Here is a 21,597-nt window from a genome sequence, read left to right on the forward strand (position 1 = left end):
ATATTTATGGGCAACATTTGACGTTTAAACTGGGTTATTTTTTGGACGTCATTTGGACGTCATATTTACGGGCAACATTTGACGTTTAAACTGGGTAATTTTTGGACGTCATTTGGACGTCTATGACAGGTCTATGTCTATATTACATGATTAGGCCTATAAAAATGTGTTTATTTACAAATATCAGCATTATTGTACCAACATGATTAATACATACGAATAGTCTATATTATTATTACAGTACTGTTTTTTCTGCTTTCTGAATTACGTACAAAATTCATCTAAATGTACCATTAAAAATATGTAATTAAATGTGTAGTTCGTTATATTAAAAGTATATGACCATACTAACAATTTAACATAATATTATTGTCATATTAAATTGTTTATGATATGAATGCAATAAGAATGCCTTATATACGACTTGAAACTATGGCCATGTGGCCGAGTGGTTAGAGAGACTTGTTTGTAACACGGAGATCGGGAGTTCGAATCCCACAGCCGGCAGGAAATGTCTGAAAGGTTTCGGTGCGGTGGATGGGTGAAGTGCAGAGGCAATCATGTCTTTTCGCTTTTTTCATGTCTCTTTTCCTTACACGTCGGTCCTACAGTTGTCAAAATTTTTAGACGTGCAGAACACGTCCAAAAAAAGACGTCACCTGGCGTTACAAAACTACCCCTTTTATGGACCGGATTCGGACGTCCAAAAATTACATGAAAAAGACGTAATTCCGACATCACTTTGCGCAGTGGGAATGCATCTTTTGGGTTATCAATGTGGATATTAAAGTCACCAACGATAAGAGCTTTATCTACAGTGACTACTAGCATAGTTGCCAAGTCTGCTTATAATACGCAACTTTGGGCTTCTTATTTTGGCAAGTCACTTTAAAAAAATCACGGGTTGCGGGTTTCGTTTTTGTTTCGTCACAAAAATGGAATTATCTCTGCTTTGTGCTCAAAATATGGTATTTTTGCAAAAACCTACCCATATTCAAAAGCTGATTGCAAATGAACCACTAAAGGTAGGATGAAACGGGTTTTTTTTGTTTGAAAGCAGATGGTCTGTTCTTTCATTTGGTATATTGTATGTTTATATATTTAAAGAAGAACATTTTCTGGAAGGCATTAAACTTTGGTGAAAATCATGAAAAACGCTGGCGCTGGCTGGCAACTTTTTTTTAAAACGCTGGCGTGAAAGAGTTAAAGAAATAAGGTTGCTTGTTAGGGAAATCTGTTTTCTGTACATTTTTGGTTGGCTTTTTTGTCAATATCCAAATACATTGATTGACACTGTCTGCTCACAGCTAATATACAGTAAGTGCTGTGGAGTAATTCGTAAAAACATCCCACCGAATCCGCCCCTCATTGGAGAAAAGTCACATTTAATGTGCAGGTAGCGCGCTCGCGAGAGCGAACTCCGCGAAACTAACGTTAGCCTGTTATGATAGACAAGAGGAGAGAGCTGAACAGATGATGAACAGCGTAACGGATGGACTTCTTTTGTAAGGTAAATATGTAATTTTACAATGTTTTTGTGATGTTTGAATGCATGTGTAATGTTTAAATTAAGTAGTACTAATACTTAAAGTAGATACATATAGTTTAAATGTTTTTTATTGAGCGTAATATGTTACAGCTCCCATTTAATGCTCTTATCTTTTCCTTCCTTGTTTTCCCTTATTTTTCCATCTCTCCAATCCTATCACAATCTCACAGGTGATCGGATATATATGGATAGTTAGAAGCTTCTGCTAAATAACTTGTTTATCCTTTACTAATAAAGGAGAGCTTTCAGTTTAACATGTTGCAGGCTCATTTATTAGTAATAAATAATAAATTATAATGCTGAAACTAAATAATATTATAATATTGGGCTTTGTTTTGGGCTTGTTTTTGAAGCTGCAGTTGCTTATTTGTCTCGCGAGAGTTGGCAACTGTGACTACTAACTCAGACAGGAAATTTGCAGTTTCTTTAAGAAAGTCTGTGTGGTGGCCCGAAGGTCTGTAGATAGTGGCTAGGATGAAAGAAAGCTGTTTGTTGTTATGATCAGTTAGTTTCATATTTAGCAACATTATTTCACATGAATTCAATTTTAGTTCAGATTTATGATTTACTTTAAATATTGCATTATAGATTGAAGCAAACTTCCCCCTCTACCCTTTAAGCGAGGTTTGTGCTTATAATTATAGTCTTGTGGGGTGGATTCATTTAAACTAATGTAATTTTCAGGTTTCTGTTAAGCAGAGTGCATCCAAGTTTTGGTCTGTAATGATTATATTGAAAATAAGTTTTAACATTATTTATTATATAACGTTTGTAAGGTAAATGTAACATTTTGTGTCATCTGTCTTCCTACAGGTGAAACATGGATTGTGCAAATACACAAGAGACCATGAAAGTAAGTTTTACTTTATTCTTCCACTTAGTATTAATTTATCATGTATTACATCTAGTAAAGTTAAGTTTACACAAACTATTTTTAAATGTGTGAGCTGTTTTGTTGCTTAGTCTTAGTCTCTAAAATAATAAATGATTCACTGTATCATCTCAACATGTCTGTTGTCTTTATTTTCCAAGTGCCACTCTTCTTCATGTTTCGTTCATTACTCTAACTTAACATGTATAAGTATGCACAGTGACATCTAGTGGCCTTCTAAAACACCACGCACAATCACTTAATATCATTACATAAGCTTAAGGTTGTATGTGTGATTTTAAAGTTTGTTTTTGTTTTTAATACAGCACACAGATTCTAAAGAAGAGTTAATCAAGGATGGACCGTATTGTGACTGCAGGCCCTTGTTGTAAGAAGTCAACCTTTACAAAATCTTGATGGACCAAATTCATTTTTTAGCTTGATGGGATGGCTTGATGCACTTTTCATAAGCTATCATATGATGAAGAACTCTTATTCTTCATTTTAATAGTTCGCCTGCGCATTCAAATCTTAATGATTAATGGTAAACAAACTTGGCTTGCTGTCCTCGAAGGGAACTCTGCAGCTAAGCTCTGAACCTACAGAGAGAGCGAACCTGAGGCTGGGGTTTCGAGCCCCAAGTTCAACCCCCCTGCAACAGAACTGCACAGAGGAAGAAAGAGAGCAGTGAAGGAGGAGATGGGGAGGAGGAGGGATGCTGGAAAAATTGCAGCTGGACCCCGATGCCTGAAGGCTGCCTTTTATACGCCCATGATGATGTTTGACACACCTGAATGTTTAGGCTCCTTTCGAACCTACGTTTAGAACTACAATTATTTTCAAGAGGCTTTATTAGAGGCTCTTCATGAACACTGGAGCTGGCACTTGCAAGTACACCTAAAAATGAGTTGCTGAAGTACAGTTAGGTGCTATGCTTATTTATGTAAGGATGCTTTTACACATGCCTTATTTTGTTAAATCATACTAGAATTTGATATCCCATCTGGTGCAGAGCAACATTAGCCTGATGGCAGCTCGTAGACAACCTTCACCATTAAACATTATTTATCAGCTGCATCCATGCTTCAATTTCAAAATATATACGCTGTGTACAATATACTAGTGTGTACAAACTTTGTAGTTTATGATGACCAGAAATACAGTCAGTGTAGTCGTCTCTTCTACTGTTTCTTAAAATAGTCATCTTTTCCTCCTCTCTTTGTTTAATTCCAGGAGTTTTGTAATCCCTGCATGTTTATTCTGGCCAATCGAAAAGCATTTTAGGCAAATCGGTCAAAGACACATCTGGCCAACGGGTGATGTGGATGTTTCATGTGACTGCATGTAGTTTTATTTTAACTGGTTCAGACCAGAGCAAACAGTGTGGTGTGAAAAGACCACAAAGACGGGAGGTCAGAACTTCTAGCCACCACTGCTGTGTGTCATAGTGTTTACAGCATTAGACCCACTAGAAAGCATGACAACTTCTACACTGCTACCCTGTATCTGCATTACCATGAGTTAAAGCTAGAAATTACACTGATAACAGTGCTATTATATTCATCTGTTGTTAATGTACTTTGGAATTTTTTTAATTGTTATCATCAGTACTAGCTAAGATAACATCTGTGGTTATACAAGCTAAATGTTAGAAAAGTAAAAACTCAAATTGTGCGTATTTGTGTATGCTTTATTAGCCTAATTACAAATGCAAAAGACAAATAGAAAATTAATATCAAAGACAACAAGAATAACTTCAGAAAAAAATAAAACACATACACAACAAACTAAATACACGGGTATTAAAATATACAAAATAACACCAGGGATAAACAAATAATATAGATTTCTAAAACAGACTTTACCAAAGTCAATAGTCCCGTTTGCTTTTTGTTCTTTACATCCACTATGTTCCAAGATACTAACTAAAAAATAACCAAGTAAAAATGTTTTGACAATTGATGTGAATATACAAAAATAAAACAGTAAAAACTTAGAACAGAACTCTGAACGTCACATTTTAGCTATCAGTCCTGCTGCAGTTGGAATAGCTTTTTCCTCATATAGCAGTGACCGTGTCTCTTATTTTACCTGACACTTTAAGACAACATTACAAAGACATTAATATATTACTAACATGATTAGCCTGCTGGATGAATCGTAAAAAAACAGCACAGAAAGCCCGGCTAGTACAGGATATCTAAACATCTCTTAATGATTACAGAGATAAAACAACACTCAATACTTGCAACCTTTCTCGAGTTTGCACATCTGGACAATTCTTCACACATCATTGATTGTAAATTTGGGTAAATCCAGCAAACAACGAGTACATTTTAGCGATTCTGCCATCACTTCGCTTTAAATCTCCCATACCGGAAGCTGAAGAGCAGCCTTGAGTCAAACGCAGAAGTTAAGCATGCATAGAGTCCATTAAGTCTTTTATTGGAAAGGTGTTATTTAATTGGCTGGATTTGCTAATCCAAGCTAGTAAAATAAGACACATTAAATTACAACTTGAATTATAGTACAACTTAAAAAAAACATGGTTACAATATTTCAACTAAACCTTTTTAGTCCTGGTAACTTGAAATAAATAGTTGGGTCAATTATTTAGGTTGAATGAACTTGAATGTTAGTACAGAAAACTTGAAAAGGTAAGTTAACGATTTCAACTAAACTTTGTAAGTCCAGGTTAGTTGAAATAAATAGTTGGGTCAAATATTTAAATATGAGAACAAAACATTTCAAGTTGAAACTACTTAAAATTGTAACTTAATATAAGTGAACTTAGATGATAAAAAAATCTAAGTTGAGTGAATATATTTTTTACAGTTTAGTTTATTTATTGCTTAAAAGTAAATTATTTATGTTTATTTATCATATGATCAGTGATTGTAAAATTCTCTTCTCACAGATCCATCTTTGGTTCCTATCACATGAATAACTAACCCATCCTGATGAAGATGTCGCAGCACATGTCTCACTGTGTCTGGGATGTCTATTTATCCAGAAACTGAAACACCAATAAAACACAAGAGTTTAAAAACTTTTAAACCTTCAGATCTTCAGTTAAATGTAATGATCTCTCACCTTAATGCTAGTTTGGTATCATCAACCCATTTCCACACCTCCAGCTCTTTACTCAGACCAATCCAATATTGACCAGCTGTAGCCTTCAGCAAAAACTCCTGTTATCATGAAACAATGAAATGTGAGTGGACATAAACTGATAGATAACTACAGGGTATTAACACTATTTAATCTCATTCTTCATCACTCACTTGTTCCTCTTTGTTATTTATAATGACTAGATCTGCACCTCTCTGTTCACAGTCTCGTCTGCTTTCATTTCTGCTTCTCCCCTCAGAAGAAATGTAATAAAAACTCAAGTTGTAGTAAATCCACTTAAAGTTATAAAAGCGCTGATCTGTTGAAACAACAGTTTAGTTTTTAGCTGAAATATACACAATGCTATAATACAATTTTTGACCTTTTTTGAGAAAGTTTCCGTTGATAATTAAACACAAGTTTACCTTGTTTAGTAAGCCAACTGTACAGTTCCTCTCTTTCTTTAGTCAATCTATAGTTGTGTCTTATTAGTTGGTTTCTCTCGTTGAAATAGACACAGATGACTATTACAGCAGTGAACAGAAGAACAGACAGTAAACACAAACACACTTGAACTGATCTGTGTTTTCTGTTCTTCACTGAGACTCTTCCTGAAAATCACACACATCAGATTACATTTGTCTTTTATTTCTCCCTTCAATAAATCAACTGCTAAATGAAAGTGAGTACCTGTATGTTGAAGCGTGTTGTTTATCATCACTTTATCATTTCTTACAGCATCCGAATTTTCATACATGTCCATCATCTCTGTTGTCTCTCTGTCCATTTCCAGAGTCTCAGATGTGAAATCCTCATAAAACATCTCAGACATTTCTCAATGTCAAACAATATAACCCGATGTAAATGTTTTAGGTTCCTGCAACAAAGGTTGGTTCTATTGCCCCCACCCCCTTAAATGTTAAACTTTCAGATGTCAAAGATCATGTGATATTCAAGTGGCCAGAACAGGAAAGAGTTATCTATAAAAATAATCATCATGTGCTCTATAATGCTTTTATCATAATCTTGGTTTTCTGTTGTTGTTGATCAGTCTAAGACAGCAGAAAGTCAAGTTTAATGATAGATTTTTTTAGATTGATTTATTCAGGTGGTTACAGTGGATTTTGTAGTTGTAATGGCCTTTGTATTAATTATACATTCATATTAAAGGGATTGTTCACCCATAGTTACTCATCCTCATGTTATTCTAATGTTGCCCCTGTATGTATTTCATTATTCTGTTAAACACAAATGAAGATATTTTGAAAATGAAGCTAAGCACACAGTTGATGCTACCCATTGTACCATAGGCTGTGTTTATATAATTTATCAAAAATATAATCTGCGACAAGATGAGGGTGAGTCATTTTGGGTTTATGATAAATTCATACTAGTAAAGACAATAAACACTTTAGGATATATATATATATATATATATATATATATATATATATACATAAAACATACATATTGTCATTGCAATTTTTAACAAAAGAAGTATAATAATGACACTAACTTTAAAACAGTCGCCTGTAGGATTGTGATCAGAACGTTATATTAAGTAAATATGCATATCAAATGTTTCATAAGATGTATTTTAGCGATCCTAACTGTAAAAATACTTGTCTGTAGGATTGATATTATATTAAAATTAAAACACGGATGATGTTAATGTTTATTTTCACCTACTCTTACTGTTTAATGCATATCAATTGATTTACTACCTTTTTCTGTGAATGTTGAAACAGAAACTTTGGACAGCAGTAGATATTAGATAACAGTACACCGCTTTATTACACAAATAATAGTAGTATCAATCAGATAAAAGCTTCTCACAAATGCATAAATATGTGTTAGAAGACAAAGTTTCTTTTATCCTTATTCATTCTTATTCATGATCATTACGTTACTGAAAGTTGACAATGACCAGCTACAATGGCCGTGTAAGAAATAACATGGAGACGGAGATGCAGGCTTTGCAGAGTTTCAGCTCTTCAAACGTTCTTATTAAGCATGTTTTGTGTTTATTTAAGACACAAACTCCCCAAACAAGACCAAAATCATTAAAGATGTGCAGATCGTGTACAGAAATACTTTAGATTTAAGGCAGATCAGAGATAATCAGAGAAGTGTCAGGATGAAACCGAGGGTCAACCTTCTGATCTCTCTGATGAAGCCAATACGGAAGTGACTTAAACTGCAATTCATCGACTAGCCGCTAGAGACTCGCTCCAAAAGGGAGTCAATTTCCATAGAACCCCTATGTTAAAGGTCCCGTTTCTTTCTGTGTTTTTTAAGCTTTGATTTTTGTTTTTGTTAATGTAATATATTAGTTTATCTAGAAAGTCATTGGGCTCTATCATACACTCGGCGCAATGCAGTGCAATGCGCGACGCAAGTGTCTTTTGCTAGTTTCAACCTGGCGCAATTATGATTTTCATGTTTAGCGCCACATTGTTTAAATAGCAAATGCATTTGCGACCATGGGCGTTCTGATCTAAAAACGAAGTGTGTTCAGGTGCATTGTTGGCAACTAAAATAGACTATGCCATTGACCAAATAAAACGGTCTAAAGTCAATGGCGCAATATTTTTTTGTTATTTAATGAGCGCGTTAGAAATATGCGCCTATAAACAGGAAGACAACGCGGGTTTGTAAAAAAAACGCTGTAGGCTTTCAAAGGCGAATTCTGTTAAAGAAAATATATAGCCTGGCAATGAACTTTGAGCTTTATCATTTTACAGGTATTAGTTATGCTATTATAGCAACATAACACACACTAACTAAGGTTTAAAAAATTGGATCAGAAAGAACGTGACCTTTAAATGAACATGAAACATTTTCAGTCTTTATCTTCTACAGTAAGTTGCTGGCAACCAGCTGCATAATTACAGCTAATAATTACGAACTGTCTTTCTCTTATAAACATTGCAAAGACATGATCGCACTATATAATATCAGGAAGACACAGCAATATCTTAAAGAGCATGCTGCACAACTTCTGGGTCAGGCCCTTGTAATCTCCAGGATGGACTACTGCAATGCTCTTCTTGCTGGCCTTTCTGTGCGATCTATTAAACCACTCCAATTAGTTCAGAATGCAGCCGCTCTGCTCACCTTCCAGGAGCCCAAAAGGGCTTATGTAGCGGCGCTCTTTATCTCTCTCCACTGGCTACCGATTAAAGTTTGTATCAGTTACAAGTCACTACTACTACTCATTTAAATACCTTTCACTGGAACCCCACCGGCATACTTACACACCTTCATACATTCCAACACCCCATCCAGAATCTTACATTCAGCGAATGAGCAGCACCTTGTGTTGCCTTCACAAAGGGGCACTAAATCACTTTCCCGCTCATTTTCCTTCACTTCTCCCTGCTGGTGGAATGACCTTCTTATTGCAATCCGGTCCACCACATTACTTTTGTACTATTGCCTCCCTATGACACATTTTATTTTTTGTTGTTTCGCAATGTTTGTAAGTCGCTTTGGACAAAAGCGTCTGCTAAATGCCAAAATGTAAATGTAAGTTTACATTCCAAATCAAAATGTCTTATGTCACAGTCAGTCACAAATCAGTCAGACAAAATATACATATATATTTACAACTAAATTGTCACAGACAGAAGAGGACATGAGAGGTATGATCGTTCACAAAGTTTATTTGTAATGGTACAGGTGACAGATGCTTCAACCAGATGAGGAAATGAAAGAATACAAGCTTAACTTAGTCACAGTCTTTTGTTTAGATGAAGAGAAGTCAAGCAATGCAGGTGATGAAGGAGATGAGTGGTGAGGATGGTGAGTTTGGTGATTGTGGTGATTTATGGCAGTGAGCTGGTGTTCAGGGAAGATTGTGGGAAATGTGTGGTGATAGAAATGGTAAGTAGATACTTATATATATCGTATAAGTAGTATATTGCATAACAAAAAAAGCAAAAATATTAAATTATATAGAAGAGCTGGTACTGTATTTCAATAAGATATTGAGTTTTATATCATTGTCTGTACATATTTATCATATGATGAGAAATGTTAAAATGCTCTTCTTACAGATCCATGTATATTTATCAGAACATGAATCATCAGCCAATCCTGATGTAGATATGAGACCACAGTTTTGATTGTAATGTCTTGGGTATCCATTCATCCACGACCTGAAATACCAATGAAGCACAAGTGTTTAAAAACTTTGACACCTTCTGCTCTTCAGTTAAATGTAATGATCTCTCACCTTAATGTCAATGTGGTGCCATCAAACCATTTCCATTCCCCTCCCTTTATACTCAAACCAATCCAATAATAATAACCAGCATCCATAGCCTTCTGCAAAAAGTCCTATCGTGATAAAACAGTAAAATATTACATGTATTAGATACAAACACATACAGTAGACACTAATTAACACTATTATATATATATACAAACACACACATGATATTAAGTCTCATTCTTCATCACTCACTTGTTCCTCTTTGTTGTTTATAATCAGCAGATTTGCTCCTCTCTGTTCACAGTCTCGTCTGCTGTCACTCCAGATCTTATAATCAGATGAAATATAATAAAAACTAAATTTGTAATAAATCCATTTAGAGTTATCATAGCGCTGATCTGTTGAAACAACAGTTTAGATATTGTTAATGCTGAAATCCACACAATGCTGAAATATTGTGAAAATACTATATCATACGAAACAAAAAATAAAAGATTTTTTAAATGTTTGTTTACGGGACAGTAAACATCTTGGTTACATATTTAACCTCTGTTCCCTGAGGGAGGGAACGAGACGTTGTGTCGATGATATGACACAAGGGGTTCGACCTTGGTAGACCAATCACTGTGATACTATAGGAAAAAAGCCAACGAATGAACAATGAACATTGGTGAATGAAATTTGCATACCGTGACTCCTTCCGAGCATCTGGGTAAAAAGGAGGCAGGTATGCTCATTCTTTCAGATTTTGTTCTTCGGAGCCTTCATGTGGGTCTCATCACGCATTTACTCTGATTACTCACCTTGCTCTGCGGCTGTTGGTGTGGATGACGCGATCAGCGGTCTCTTCATGGGCATAGATTTAGGGTGGGATGCATGTCCCTACCAATATTCAGGGAAGACTGAATTTGCCGAGACCCACATGAAGGCTCTGAAGAACAAAATCTGAAAGAATGAGCATACCTGCCTCCTTTATACACGGATGCCTGGGCGGAGTCACGGCATGCAAATTATATTTGAAAAATGTTAATTATTCATTCATTGGCTTTTTCATACAGAGTGATTGGTCTCCCAAGGTCGAACTTTGATTGAGTGACAGAAGGGGAACACAAGTTTACCTTGTTCCGTAAGCCATCTGTTCAATTCTTTTCTTTCATTCATTAACTGATCTCTTTTTTCTGACAGACTTCTGGTCTTCATTAAGCATTGTTTTTTCTCCTCTAGCAGTTTGCTGATGTTTGTAAGTAACTGATCTCTTTCTGTTGTTAAGTTGTAGATGTGATGATTTTTCAGCTGTGTAACAGCTGACAGAAGAACACACTACATGGTTATAGTTAAGTTTACTTAAACAACATCACTATAATTATTGCTTAGATTCAGAGTGAGTGATTTAAACCAACTATAAATACTTAGAAAAAAATACTGTATAAATAGCAGAAATGGCTCAAAATTGCTTCACAACAGCTTAAAAGACCACAACAACAACTACAGGAAGTAACTGGCCGCAGTCAACCACTTTACTATTCTTATAACTAGACCAAGGATATGTTTTACTGATTTAAAGATTTTTTATTAAATCTGTAAAATATACAGAAAATTGGACAGAGGCAAACATTTAATCACAAAAACTGTACATTTATGTACATTTAAAAATAATTTTAAAATTAAAGTAACAAACGATTACCTGTTAAAGTATTTTGGAGTTCATCACTCTTGTTTCTGAATTTCTCTTTATCTTTAGTCAAGTTATAGTTGTGTGTTAGTAGTTGTTTTCTTTCATTGTTGAAATAGACACAGATGACTATAACAGCAGTGAACAGAAGAACAGACAGTAAACACAAACACACTTGAACTGATCTGTGTCTTCTGTTCTTCACTGAGACTCTTCCTAAAAATCACACACATCAGATTACATTTGTCTTTTCTTTCTCACTTCAATAAATCAACTGATAAATGAATGTGAGTACCTGCATGTTGAAGCGCTTGCTGTCTCTCTGTACTCATCATCTCTGTGTTTATCATCACTTCATCATTTCTTAAAGCATCTAAACTTTCATAGATGACCACCATCATCTCCTCTCTCTCTCTGTCCATTTCCAGAGTCTCAGTTCTGATCACATTATCATAAATCATCTCAGACATCTCCGATCTCTAACTGTCAAACAATATAACAATCTCTAGTTTGCAATGGTAAAGCACCTGCTGTAAAGATGCACTTGGAAACTTCAGTGGTTAATGTGTGACACTGAACACCATGTGGCACTCAAATGGCAGATACAGGAACTAAATGTATCTATAGAAATCTTTTTTAAAATTTCTATCAATGGCTGAATATCAAAACAATTTAAAGAGCACCTATTTCATTGCTAAAAAACAACATTATTTTTGTGTATTTGGTATAACACAATGTGTTCATGTTGTTTATGGTTAAAAACACATTATTTACCACATATCGTACATTTTTGTAGCTTCAGTTTTCACTCTCTTCCTGAAACGCACAGATTTGAAAAGCTCTGTGTCTCTGATTGGCCAGCAAATCTGTAAGTTGTGATTGGTCTGAATACCTCTGACGTCAGCCGGAAATGTGACACTTCTTACCATGTTTGAATGTCCTTACCACACGTACACACCAAAGGAAATGTAAAAACGTGAATCGGACAATAGGACCTCTTTAAACTACACACTGAGGAAAGGCATTTATTATGCAAAAATTTATCATTGCAATAAACAGTTAATACAAAGACTTTAAGACTAAGTTGTCATGTTCCCTGTATTGATCAACACTCTTTTTCGTCTTTGAGTTTTTGTCAGTCTGCATGTTTTTCCTGTTTTTCTTCATGATTCATCGATTGTTTGCCCTATAGGGGTTAAAATACTTTTTGTTGCCTCTGTAAAATGATTATTTGGAAATTTTAATGGTTATATAGCATTTTCTGTTTGTTTATGTAGCTTTTTTAAGTAGGCAATGGTGTGTGTGTTGTCAAACTGTTTTATGAAAGCAGACACCTTTGCTATATATATGAACTGGTTTTCTACAGTGATTTAACATAAAATGTGATCTTTTCTTCATCTAGGTTACAATAGTAGACAAATACAATGTGCATAAGCTGACAACACACAAATAATTCTAGTGTCTTGTGTCTTTATTTGAAAACACTCAATTAACTCAACACTCTGATTAAACATTCACAGTGCTGGAGGAAAATGTAAGTGAACCCATAGATTAATTACTATAATAAAATAGCCTGGGTTTCCCCATGCTACCTTGTGCGCAAATGTATTCACGCTGCAAGTCTAGCATGGAAACTATGGCCTTCTTTTGCCCCTGAAATAGGGACCCAATCACAGAACGGGGAGGGGGCAGCAAAACGATGACAACGTCTATGTGATACACCCAAGCAGTTTTGTTATTGGCAATAGACGCAAAGTTACTTTTCAATGCAGCCTTAGACAGTGTTCTAAGTAGTTTTGAACGAAAGTTTATTTAAAAAAGAGCAACTTTTGGGGTTAAACAATTTCATATCCAAGAAGGATATTTGGATATGGCAAGACATGATAACCACAGAGTTTTATAGGACCAACCTGCTAGGCATCGTCGTCGTACAATTAACTTATAAATATTGTCATTATGCATGTACTGTGGTTGTCATAGTGCCACTAAAATGTGTTGCTTTTCAATATCAATATACAGCTACCGGTTTAGTTGCCTAGCTTTCAGCTGTGTCCACACAAACAAGATAAAAGTTGTTTAAGTTTGAATTGATGTCGCTCTACATCAGGGGTGGGGAACCCTGGTCCTGAAGGGCCACTGTCCTGCGTAGTTTAGTTCCAACCCTAATCAAACACACCTGAAATTAATTTCGAAGTACTCCTGAAGACTTTAATTTGATTTTTCAGGTGTGTTTGATTAGGGTTGGAACTAAACTCTGCAGGACAGTGGCCCTCCAGGACCCAGGGTTCCCCACTCCTGCTCTACATACTTCATCTGGTATAATTGAAACGATTGGCTATGAGCTACGTACAGATGCATTTGATAGACATTCGTAGCGCCCAATAAACGGCTCTGGGCATTCGTAAACCACGCCTCAAATACGAGAAAATTAGCATATGGTTCCCAGACCACGTCTCATTCTCTATGAGACTGGTCTGGTGTTAACCAGGCTAATAATAAAAGCTAATTTGTGTCAGAAGCTGGCAAACTGAAGTCCAATTAATAAAATGAGTTTAAAGGTGTGGTTAAGTGCTACTTTGATATTGTTGGACACATTTCTACCATACGCAAGTCTTTGAACAGGCAGGGTGTCTATGGCAGAACACCATGGAGGAAGCCCCTGCTTTTCCCTTTCCCTGAAGTTTTCAAAAGAGCACCTTGGCAAACCCTAGTGTTACTGGGAAAATATTGTATGGACTAATGAAAAAAAGTAAAATTGTTCGGGAAAATAATATGGCGCAAAAAGGGCACAACTTAACTGCCTTTACTTTAATCAAAACATCATCCCAACAGTGAAGTATGGTCGAGGGAACATCATGATTTGGGCATGCTTTGCTGCCTCAGGGCCAGGACCACTTGCCATCATCGAGGGGAAAATGAATTCCCATGTTTAACAAAATATCCTATAGGATAATGTCAGGGTGGCTGTCCGCCAGTTAAAGCTCTGTAGAAGTTGGTTGATACAGCAGGACAATGACCTTAAGCATATTTAAGTAAATCCACCACAGACTGGCTTAAGAAAAACAAAATGCGTAATTTGCAGTGACTTAGTCAAAGTCCAGCAGTTTTGTAAAGGGGAATGGGTAAAAATTCCCTGAACAATCTCTCAAGGTCTGATTCAGAACTTCTGAAAGCGCTTGCTTAAAGTAATTGCTGCCAAAGGAGGTTCAAAACGCTGTTAAATCCAAGGGTTTACTTACATTTTCCTCCAGGACTGTGAAGTTTAATGGGTGTTTTCAAAAAAGACACAAGAAACTAGATTTATTTGTGTGTTGTCAGCTTATGCACATTGTGTTTCTCTAATGTTGTGACCTAGATAAGGATCAGATCACATTTTATGTCAACTCACTATATAAAACCAGTTAATTCCTAGGGATTCACATTTTTGCTTGTCCCTGTATATTTACGTAAAACTTACAATGTTAGACAATGATATATAGATTGAAAATGAAAAAAAAAAAAAAAAACTAAACACACTAGTGCTGGTGTATTACTTCATGAGTTTATTTCACTGTAAGATTCTCTTCTCACAGATCCATCTATACGGATTATAACCACATAAATGATCAGCCCACCCTGATGCAGTTATTACAGCACAGTACTGACGGTCAGATCTGGGGTATCCCTCCATCCAGGACCTGAAACACCAATGAAGAACAAGAGTTTAAAAACTTACTGACACCTTCTGATCTTCAGTTAAATGTAATGATCTCTCACCTTAATGTCAATGTGGTGCCATCAACCCATTTCCACACCCCTCTCTCTTTACTCAAACCAATCCAATAATGATTATAACCAGATGTAGCCTTCTGAACAAACTCCTGTTATAATCAAACAGTGATAAATTATACATAAATACTCATATAAATGAGTAAATGTTTAAATCTCATTCTTCATCTCTCACTTGTTCCTTTTTGTTGTTTATAATCAGCAGATTTGCTCCTCTCTCTTCACAGTCTCGTCTGCTGTCATTCCAGCTCTCATATTCAGATGAAATGTAATAAAGGCTGAAGTTGTAGTAAATCCATTTAAAGTAATCAGAGCGCTGATCTGTTAAAACAACAACTCTATTAACTTTGTCAGTGCTGAAATATACACAATGCTGAAACTATCCACCTTGTCTGTGCATACAACAACATTTATATTCTTGTAACTCAATTGGTAACTCATTGTGTTTGCAGCACAAAGATCATGGGTTTGATTCTCAAGGAACACATATACTGATATGAATGTGTAGCTTAAATGCACTATAAGTTACTTTAGATTAAAGCCAAATGTATAAAATAAATATATTTTTTAATAATAAACCTTTTGCTGTTAGTTGAATATGAGGACATCTGATGTTTTACTGAGTGCATTTTTCACCCGGATACAGTGGCGGAGCCAGAGGGCTAATTGTGGTGGCAATTGCCACCCCAGACGAAGTCCTTGCCACCCCTGTTGCCACCCCGCTGAAAACATTACACTGTTTGATTTTTACGAACATTTCTCAAATCTCCCAGCGGACGTGAATGCGCTGCTACACTTTTCATTAGGCTTGTTCGACTTCATGCGGCGCCGCAAGAACCGACAGCCGGTGACATCAAAGTTCCACGAGAGCGACTTATAAGCAAACTCCTCCGTATGATTTCGCGAATCGCTCTCACGGTACTTTGACGTAATCCGGCTGTCGATTCTTGAGGCACAGCTTGAAGTCGAACAAGCCTATTGGTTAAGCTGACACGCAGCTCCTTCGTGCTCCAAAACACACAGGATAAATGAAGAGCGTTTTGCTGGTATGTACGGCTTTTATTGGTATTAAATTAAACATAGTACTGTTTTAACGGGAAGTAAGGGAGACGTTGCACTGTAGTGCTTAGCATTAATACTTCAATGAGCATAACTAGTCTTGTGAAACTGACTGTCACGCCTGCGTGAAGATGCTTAAAACAATAAAAAACATGTTGTTAGCAAATGTTCAGCAACAATCACAGACATTAGGTAGGCTTATTCATATTGGCACGTGTAATGCAGCATATTGACCTTAATAAAACCACCGTGAAGATAGTACAGGGATGCAACAGCGCGTTCTTCGGTGCCTCGCGCTTTTTTCACGTCAGTTTGGGTGACTTGGGTCTGAGAGGGTTGGATTATAATTTCACAAAGTCATCTGAAGCCATTCCATGGCTTAATGTGAGGGACAGAAGTCTATTTACATCATTACGTTAAAGTTTAGGGATACTCGTTCCCTCCTCCCTTAACATAACATGTCTAGATGTCTGTAAGCAATTTTCCTTGTGTTGTCAAATAGGCTAGACCTCAATATACTCAGATCTTGTCGTAATGTATTACTTTAGTATTTGTATTATTAGTAACAGTGTACTTATGGTAAATAAAAACAAGCAAATTGTTCCAAATTTTGGTTTGTTCATGAGGTGTGTAACCAAGTTTTCCTTTAGGGACAGCAGAATAAAGAGAAAAAGCAATATTACCAACTTCTTTCTAAAGAAGCAAAAGTCAGGTGCAGATCAGGGCCAAACATATCCCAGTTGTTCTATTTTTGCTGTATACTTAATACATATAGGCTATAATTGTGTACATTTTGGAAAATAAACAACTTTAATTTAATCTATATACATTTTGTGGAAAATAATTTATTTTTAGTGTAATTGTTGAACACTTTGTATATTGACCCCCCAAAATAATACCTTGCCACCCCTTTGCCACCCCAGTTTTAAAAGTCTAGCTCCGCCACTGCCCGGATATTTAAATTATTGTAGTGTTTGCTTAAATGCTAAATGATCATTTAGTTTATGAGACTGGGTGTTTATTAAATTTACTGTACATTTATCCATCTGGGAAACATTTTACTCAAATGTGACTTTCAGTAAATGTATTTGTTTCTATCTGTATTCCCTGGGAATTGAACCCATTACCTTTTAACTAAATAAAGTTGATTAACTATAAAAAATGTAATATTACAGATTTTCTCAGTCGCTTTATTACATTTCTCAGATCAGAATTGAAATTCTCAAAACTGTTCAAATCTCACATCATTGTGTCACTTGTGCACATCAAAAAAGCAGTTTCTCATTTCTTTGAACAAGTTGCAAATGCTTTGGTACATCCATGCAAATGATTATGTACAACCCCAAAACAGATAAAGTTGGGACACTGTAGAAATTGTGAGTAAAAAAGGAATGGAATAATTTACAAATCTCATAAACTTATATTTTATTCACAGTAGAATATAGATAACATATCAAATGTTGAAAGTAAGATATTTTGAAATGTCATGCCAAATATTGGCTCATTTTGGATTTCATGAGAGCTACACATTCCAAAAAAAGTTGGGACAGGTAGCAATAAGTGGCCAGAAAAGTTAAATGTGCATATAAGGAACAGCTGGAGGAGGACCAATGTTTAGGAATAGGAATGTTGTCCTATTCTTGTGTAATACAGACTTCTAGTTGCTCAACTGTCTTAGGTCTTCTTTGTCACATCTTCCTCTTTATGATGCACCAAATCTTTTCTTTGGGTGAAAGATCTGGACTGCAGGCCGGCCCTTTCAGTACTCAGATCCTTCTTCTACGCAGTCTTGATGTTGTAATTGATGCAGTATGTGGTCTGGCATTGTCATGTTGGAAAATGCAAGGTCTTCCCTGAAAGAGACGACGTCTGAATGGGATCATATGTATCTAGAACTTGGATAAACCTTTCAGCATTGATGGTGCCTTTCCAGATGTGTAAGCTGCCCATGTCACACATACTCATGCAACCTCAAACCATCAGAGATGCAGGCTTCTGAACTGAGCGCTAATAACAACTTGGGTTGTCATTGTCCTCTTTAGTCCGGATGAAATGGCGTCCCAGTTTTTCAAAAAGAACTTCAAATTTTGATTCGTTGGACCACAGAACAGTTTTCCACTTTGCCAAAGTCCATTTTAAATTAGCCTTGCCCAGGGAAAACGCTTGTGCTTCTGACTCATGTTTAGATATGGCTTCTTTTTTAACCTATAGAGTTTTACCTGGCAACGGCGAATGACACGGTGAATTGTGTTCACTGACAATGTTTTCTGGAAGTATTCCTGAGTCCATGTTGTGATTTCCATTACAGTAGCATTCCTGTATGTGATGCAGTGCTGTCTTAGGGCCCGAAGATCACGGGCATCCGGTATGGTTTTCCGGTCTTGACCCTTACGCACAGAGATTGTTCCAGATTCTCTGAATCTTTGGATAATATTATGCACTGTAGATGATGATAACTTCAATCTCATTGCAATTTTTCTCTGAGAAGCTCAGAAAACTATTTTTCGCCGCAGCATTGGGGGAATTGGTGATTCTCTGCCCATCTTGACCTCTGAGAGACACTGCCACTCTGAGAGGCTCTTTTATACCCAATCATGTTGCCAATTGACCTAATAAGTTGCAAATTGGTCTTTCAACTGTTCCTTATGTGCAAATGTAAATTTTCTGGCCTCTTATTGCTACCTGTCCCAACTTTTTTTGGAATGTGTAGCTCTCATGAAATCCGAAATGAGCCAATATTTGGCATGACATTTCAAAATATCTCACTTTCAACATTTGATATGTTATCTATATTCTACTGTGAATAAAATATAAGTTTATGAGATTTGTAAATTATTCCATTCCTTTTTTACTCACAATTTCTACAGTGTCCCAACTTTTTCTGTTTTGGGGTTCTACAATACTCTGCTTTTTCCTACATTATCTGTTAGGACTCTGCCATAATCTTGTTGGTAATTATATCTAGTCTTGTATGGCAGGGTCCTAACAGTACAATGTTTTGTGTGGGAGAGCGTGGTTTTGGTATTGTCATATTAGACCACGTTTTTCCCGTGTCTTGTGACTTTTTCCCCGGTCCCTTACTTGTGATTCTTTTCAGGTGTGTGTCATTAAGTTTCCCCTATTTAAAGTCCTTGTGTTTGGTGTCTTGTACGGGTTCGTTTTGTACTGTTACCTGTGAATACTAATCGTGTGTGTATATTAAGCCAAGTTTAGTGTCATTTGTTTAACTGTTAAGTGTAGTCTAGTCTTGTGTTTATTTAATGTTGATTCCTGTCTTTAGTTATAGCTCCGTGTATATCCTGTCTTGTTTTGCCCCCTCGTGGGTTTTGTTTTCCTGTTTTTACCATATTTTGTCATTAAAGTTCCGTGTTGTATATCTACGTCTGCATTTGGGTTCTCTCTGTGTCAAAATCCTAACAGAACGAACCCGTCAACACCGAACCCAGCAGACATGCACAGCCGTCAAGCGAGGAGAGGTCGTGGTTTCGTCCTGGAGTGCGAACCGGGTCCAATCTGGTACGATCCACTCGTGTATGGACCCGGTGTTAATTCCAGGAGGAACCCAACCAGAGCCACTGAGCCTGTTCCGCTCCCTTCTGTCCCGGAGGGTCGAGTCATGGGAGTTCTGACCCTGGGCGGTCCGAGGCTCACCTCTCCCAACCCAGAGAATTCCTCTCCACCAGTCTCTCTTCGGGGAAAGCGAGAGAGGAGGATTTCATGGGAGTCTGCATCCGGTGGGTCCTCATCTGAGCCCGTTTTGCCTGCCACAGTGCCTCTTCTTCCTTCTGCACTCTCTGCCCCCCGACCCAGGAGAAAGAAGAGGAAGAAGGGAGCTTCCTGTTCTCAGTCTTCTCCTGGGCCCACACTGACTCCTCAGCTAGTTGCAGAAACCCCTGTCTCTGAGCCGCAGCCAGAGCCTGCGCAACCGCCGCAGCCGCAGCCAGAGCCTGCGCAACCGCCGCCAGAGCCTGCGCAACCGACGCAGCCGCAGCCAGAGCCTGCGCAACCGACGCAGCCGCATCCTTGTCCCCCTCAACCATTTAATCCTGCCTCATTCCCTTTTGTGTCCCCTTGTACTCCAGCCTCAGTCATTCCTCAGTTTGCCCCTGTTGGACCAGCCTCTCACAAGGCTCCCCCAAGACCCACTCGGACTCAGAAATCAAGGACTTCAACATCACCCAATCCCACCCAGTCTGAACTACCACCCATGAACTTTGTTGTTCCCCCACCCCCCCCTCCCTTGTTTATTATTTTTGTTGTCCCACCCTAACCCGCTAGTTATTCTGTCTTGTCTTCCTCTGTTGGTCTTTGTGATGTTTTCATGGATGTTGTCCAGTGTCCAATCTGTCTTGTCCTGTGTCTCTCCTTGAGGGCCGCCAGGGGGCGTCCCTTGAGGGGAGGGTCCTGTTAGGACTCTGCCATAATCTTGTTGGTAATTATATCTAGTCTTGTATGGCAGGGTCCTAACAGTACAATGTTTTGTGTGGGAGAGCGTGGTTTTGGTATTGTCATATTAGACCACGTTTTTCCCGTGTCTTGTGACTTTTTCCCCGGTCCCTTACTTGTGATTCTTTTCAGGTGTGTGTCATTAAGTTTCCCCTATTTAAAGTCCTTGTGTTTGGTGTCTTGTACGGGTTCGTTTTGTACTGTTACCTGTGAATACTAATCGTGTGTGTATATTAAGCCAAGTTTAGTGTCATTTGTTTAACTGTTAAGTGTAGTCTAGTCTTGTGTTTATTTAATGTTGATTCCTGTCTTTAGTTATAGCTCCGTGTATATCCTGTCTTGTTTTGCCCCCTCGTGGGTTTTGTTTTCCTGTTTTTACCATATTTTGTCATTAAAGTTCCGTGTTGTATATCTACGTCTGCATTTGGGTTCTCTCTGTGTCAAAATCCTAACATTATCAGTTGCTTATATTATGTTAATCAAATTGTATTAAAATGGGTCTCTATTGAATAGTCTCACCCCCCACAACATTTAGGCGTTAGTTCATAGTATCTTTACATGCACATTGGTTGAACAAGTTGTCATAATACAGGGTTTGGTCAAACATATTTCTATACATTTCCATTAGACATTTTTTTCTAAATCTGTCCTGAATTGGTAAATTGCTCCCAGGTGAATCTTGACTTTCTCTAACAGACAGGAACGTCCCCCAGCACACAAAACCTGAGATATTAAAATGACGGCTAACTATAGACCCAATATAGTCTGGCTATGAGTATCCCACTTCTACCCTAAATAACCTTAAATTTGATTACATGCCATTTTTGCCAAAATAACTTGAAGATGTATGATATTCCAACATGTAAGCAAAGTCAACAGGTGTTCAAGGTGTTTGCTTTCATTTC

The 21,597-nt window shown here is 37.1% G+C and overlaps 1 protein-coding gene across 1 annotated transcript; it reads right to left on the reverse strand.

The window, feature by feature from the left end:
- Positions 1 to 4,113: 4,113 nt before the first annotated feature.
- On the reverse strand, positions 4,114 to 6,398 carry LOC135779853 (C-type lectin domain family 2 member B-like). The gene is made up of 5 exons (XM_065290760.1): positions 6,222 to 6,398; positions 5,957 to 6,142; positions 5,705 to 5,850; positions 5,514 to 5,611; positions 4,114 to 5,436 (listed from the first exon to the last, which is right to left on the reverse strand). Exons 1-5 carry the CDS (start codon positions 6,361 to 6,363, stop codon positions 5,301 to 5,303), a joined length of 708 nt encoding a protein of 235 aa, XP_065146832.1. The 5' UTR covers positions 6,364 to 6,398; the 3' UTR covers positions 4,114 to 5,300.
- Positions 6,399 to 21,597: the final 15,199 nt, after the last annotated feature.

Source organism: Paramisgurnus dabryanus, chromosome 10 (genome assembly GCF_030506205.2).
Source record: "Paramisgurnus dabryanus chromosome 10, PD_genome_1.1, whole genome shotgun sequence".
NCBI lineage: Eukaryota > Metazoa > Chordata > Actinopteri > Cypriniformes > Cobitidae > Paramisgurnus > Paramisgurnus dabryanus.

What these genes read in the sequence shown, in the direction of transcription:
- LOC135779853 (XM_065290760.1), bottom strand. Translation starts at nt 6,363, where the DNA reads ATGTCTGAGATGTTTTATGAGGATTTCACATCTGAGACTCTGGAAATG. An exon ending in CAACACGCTTCAACATACAG is followed by an intron (nt 6,143 to 6,221) that starts GTACTCACTTTC and finishes TGTGATTTTCAG; the next exon opens with GAAGAGTCTCAGTGAAGAAC. An exon ending in GATACCAAACTAGCATTAAG is followed by an intron (nt 5,437 to 5,513) that starts GTGAGAGATCAT and finishes TTGGTGTTTCAG; the next exon opens with TTTCTGGATAAATAGACATC.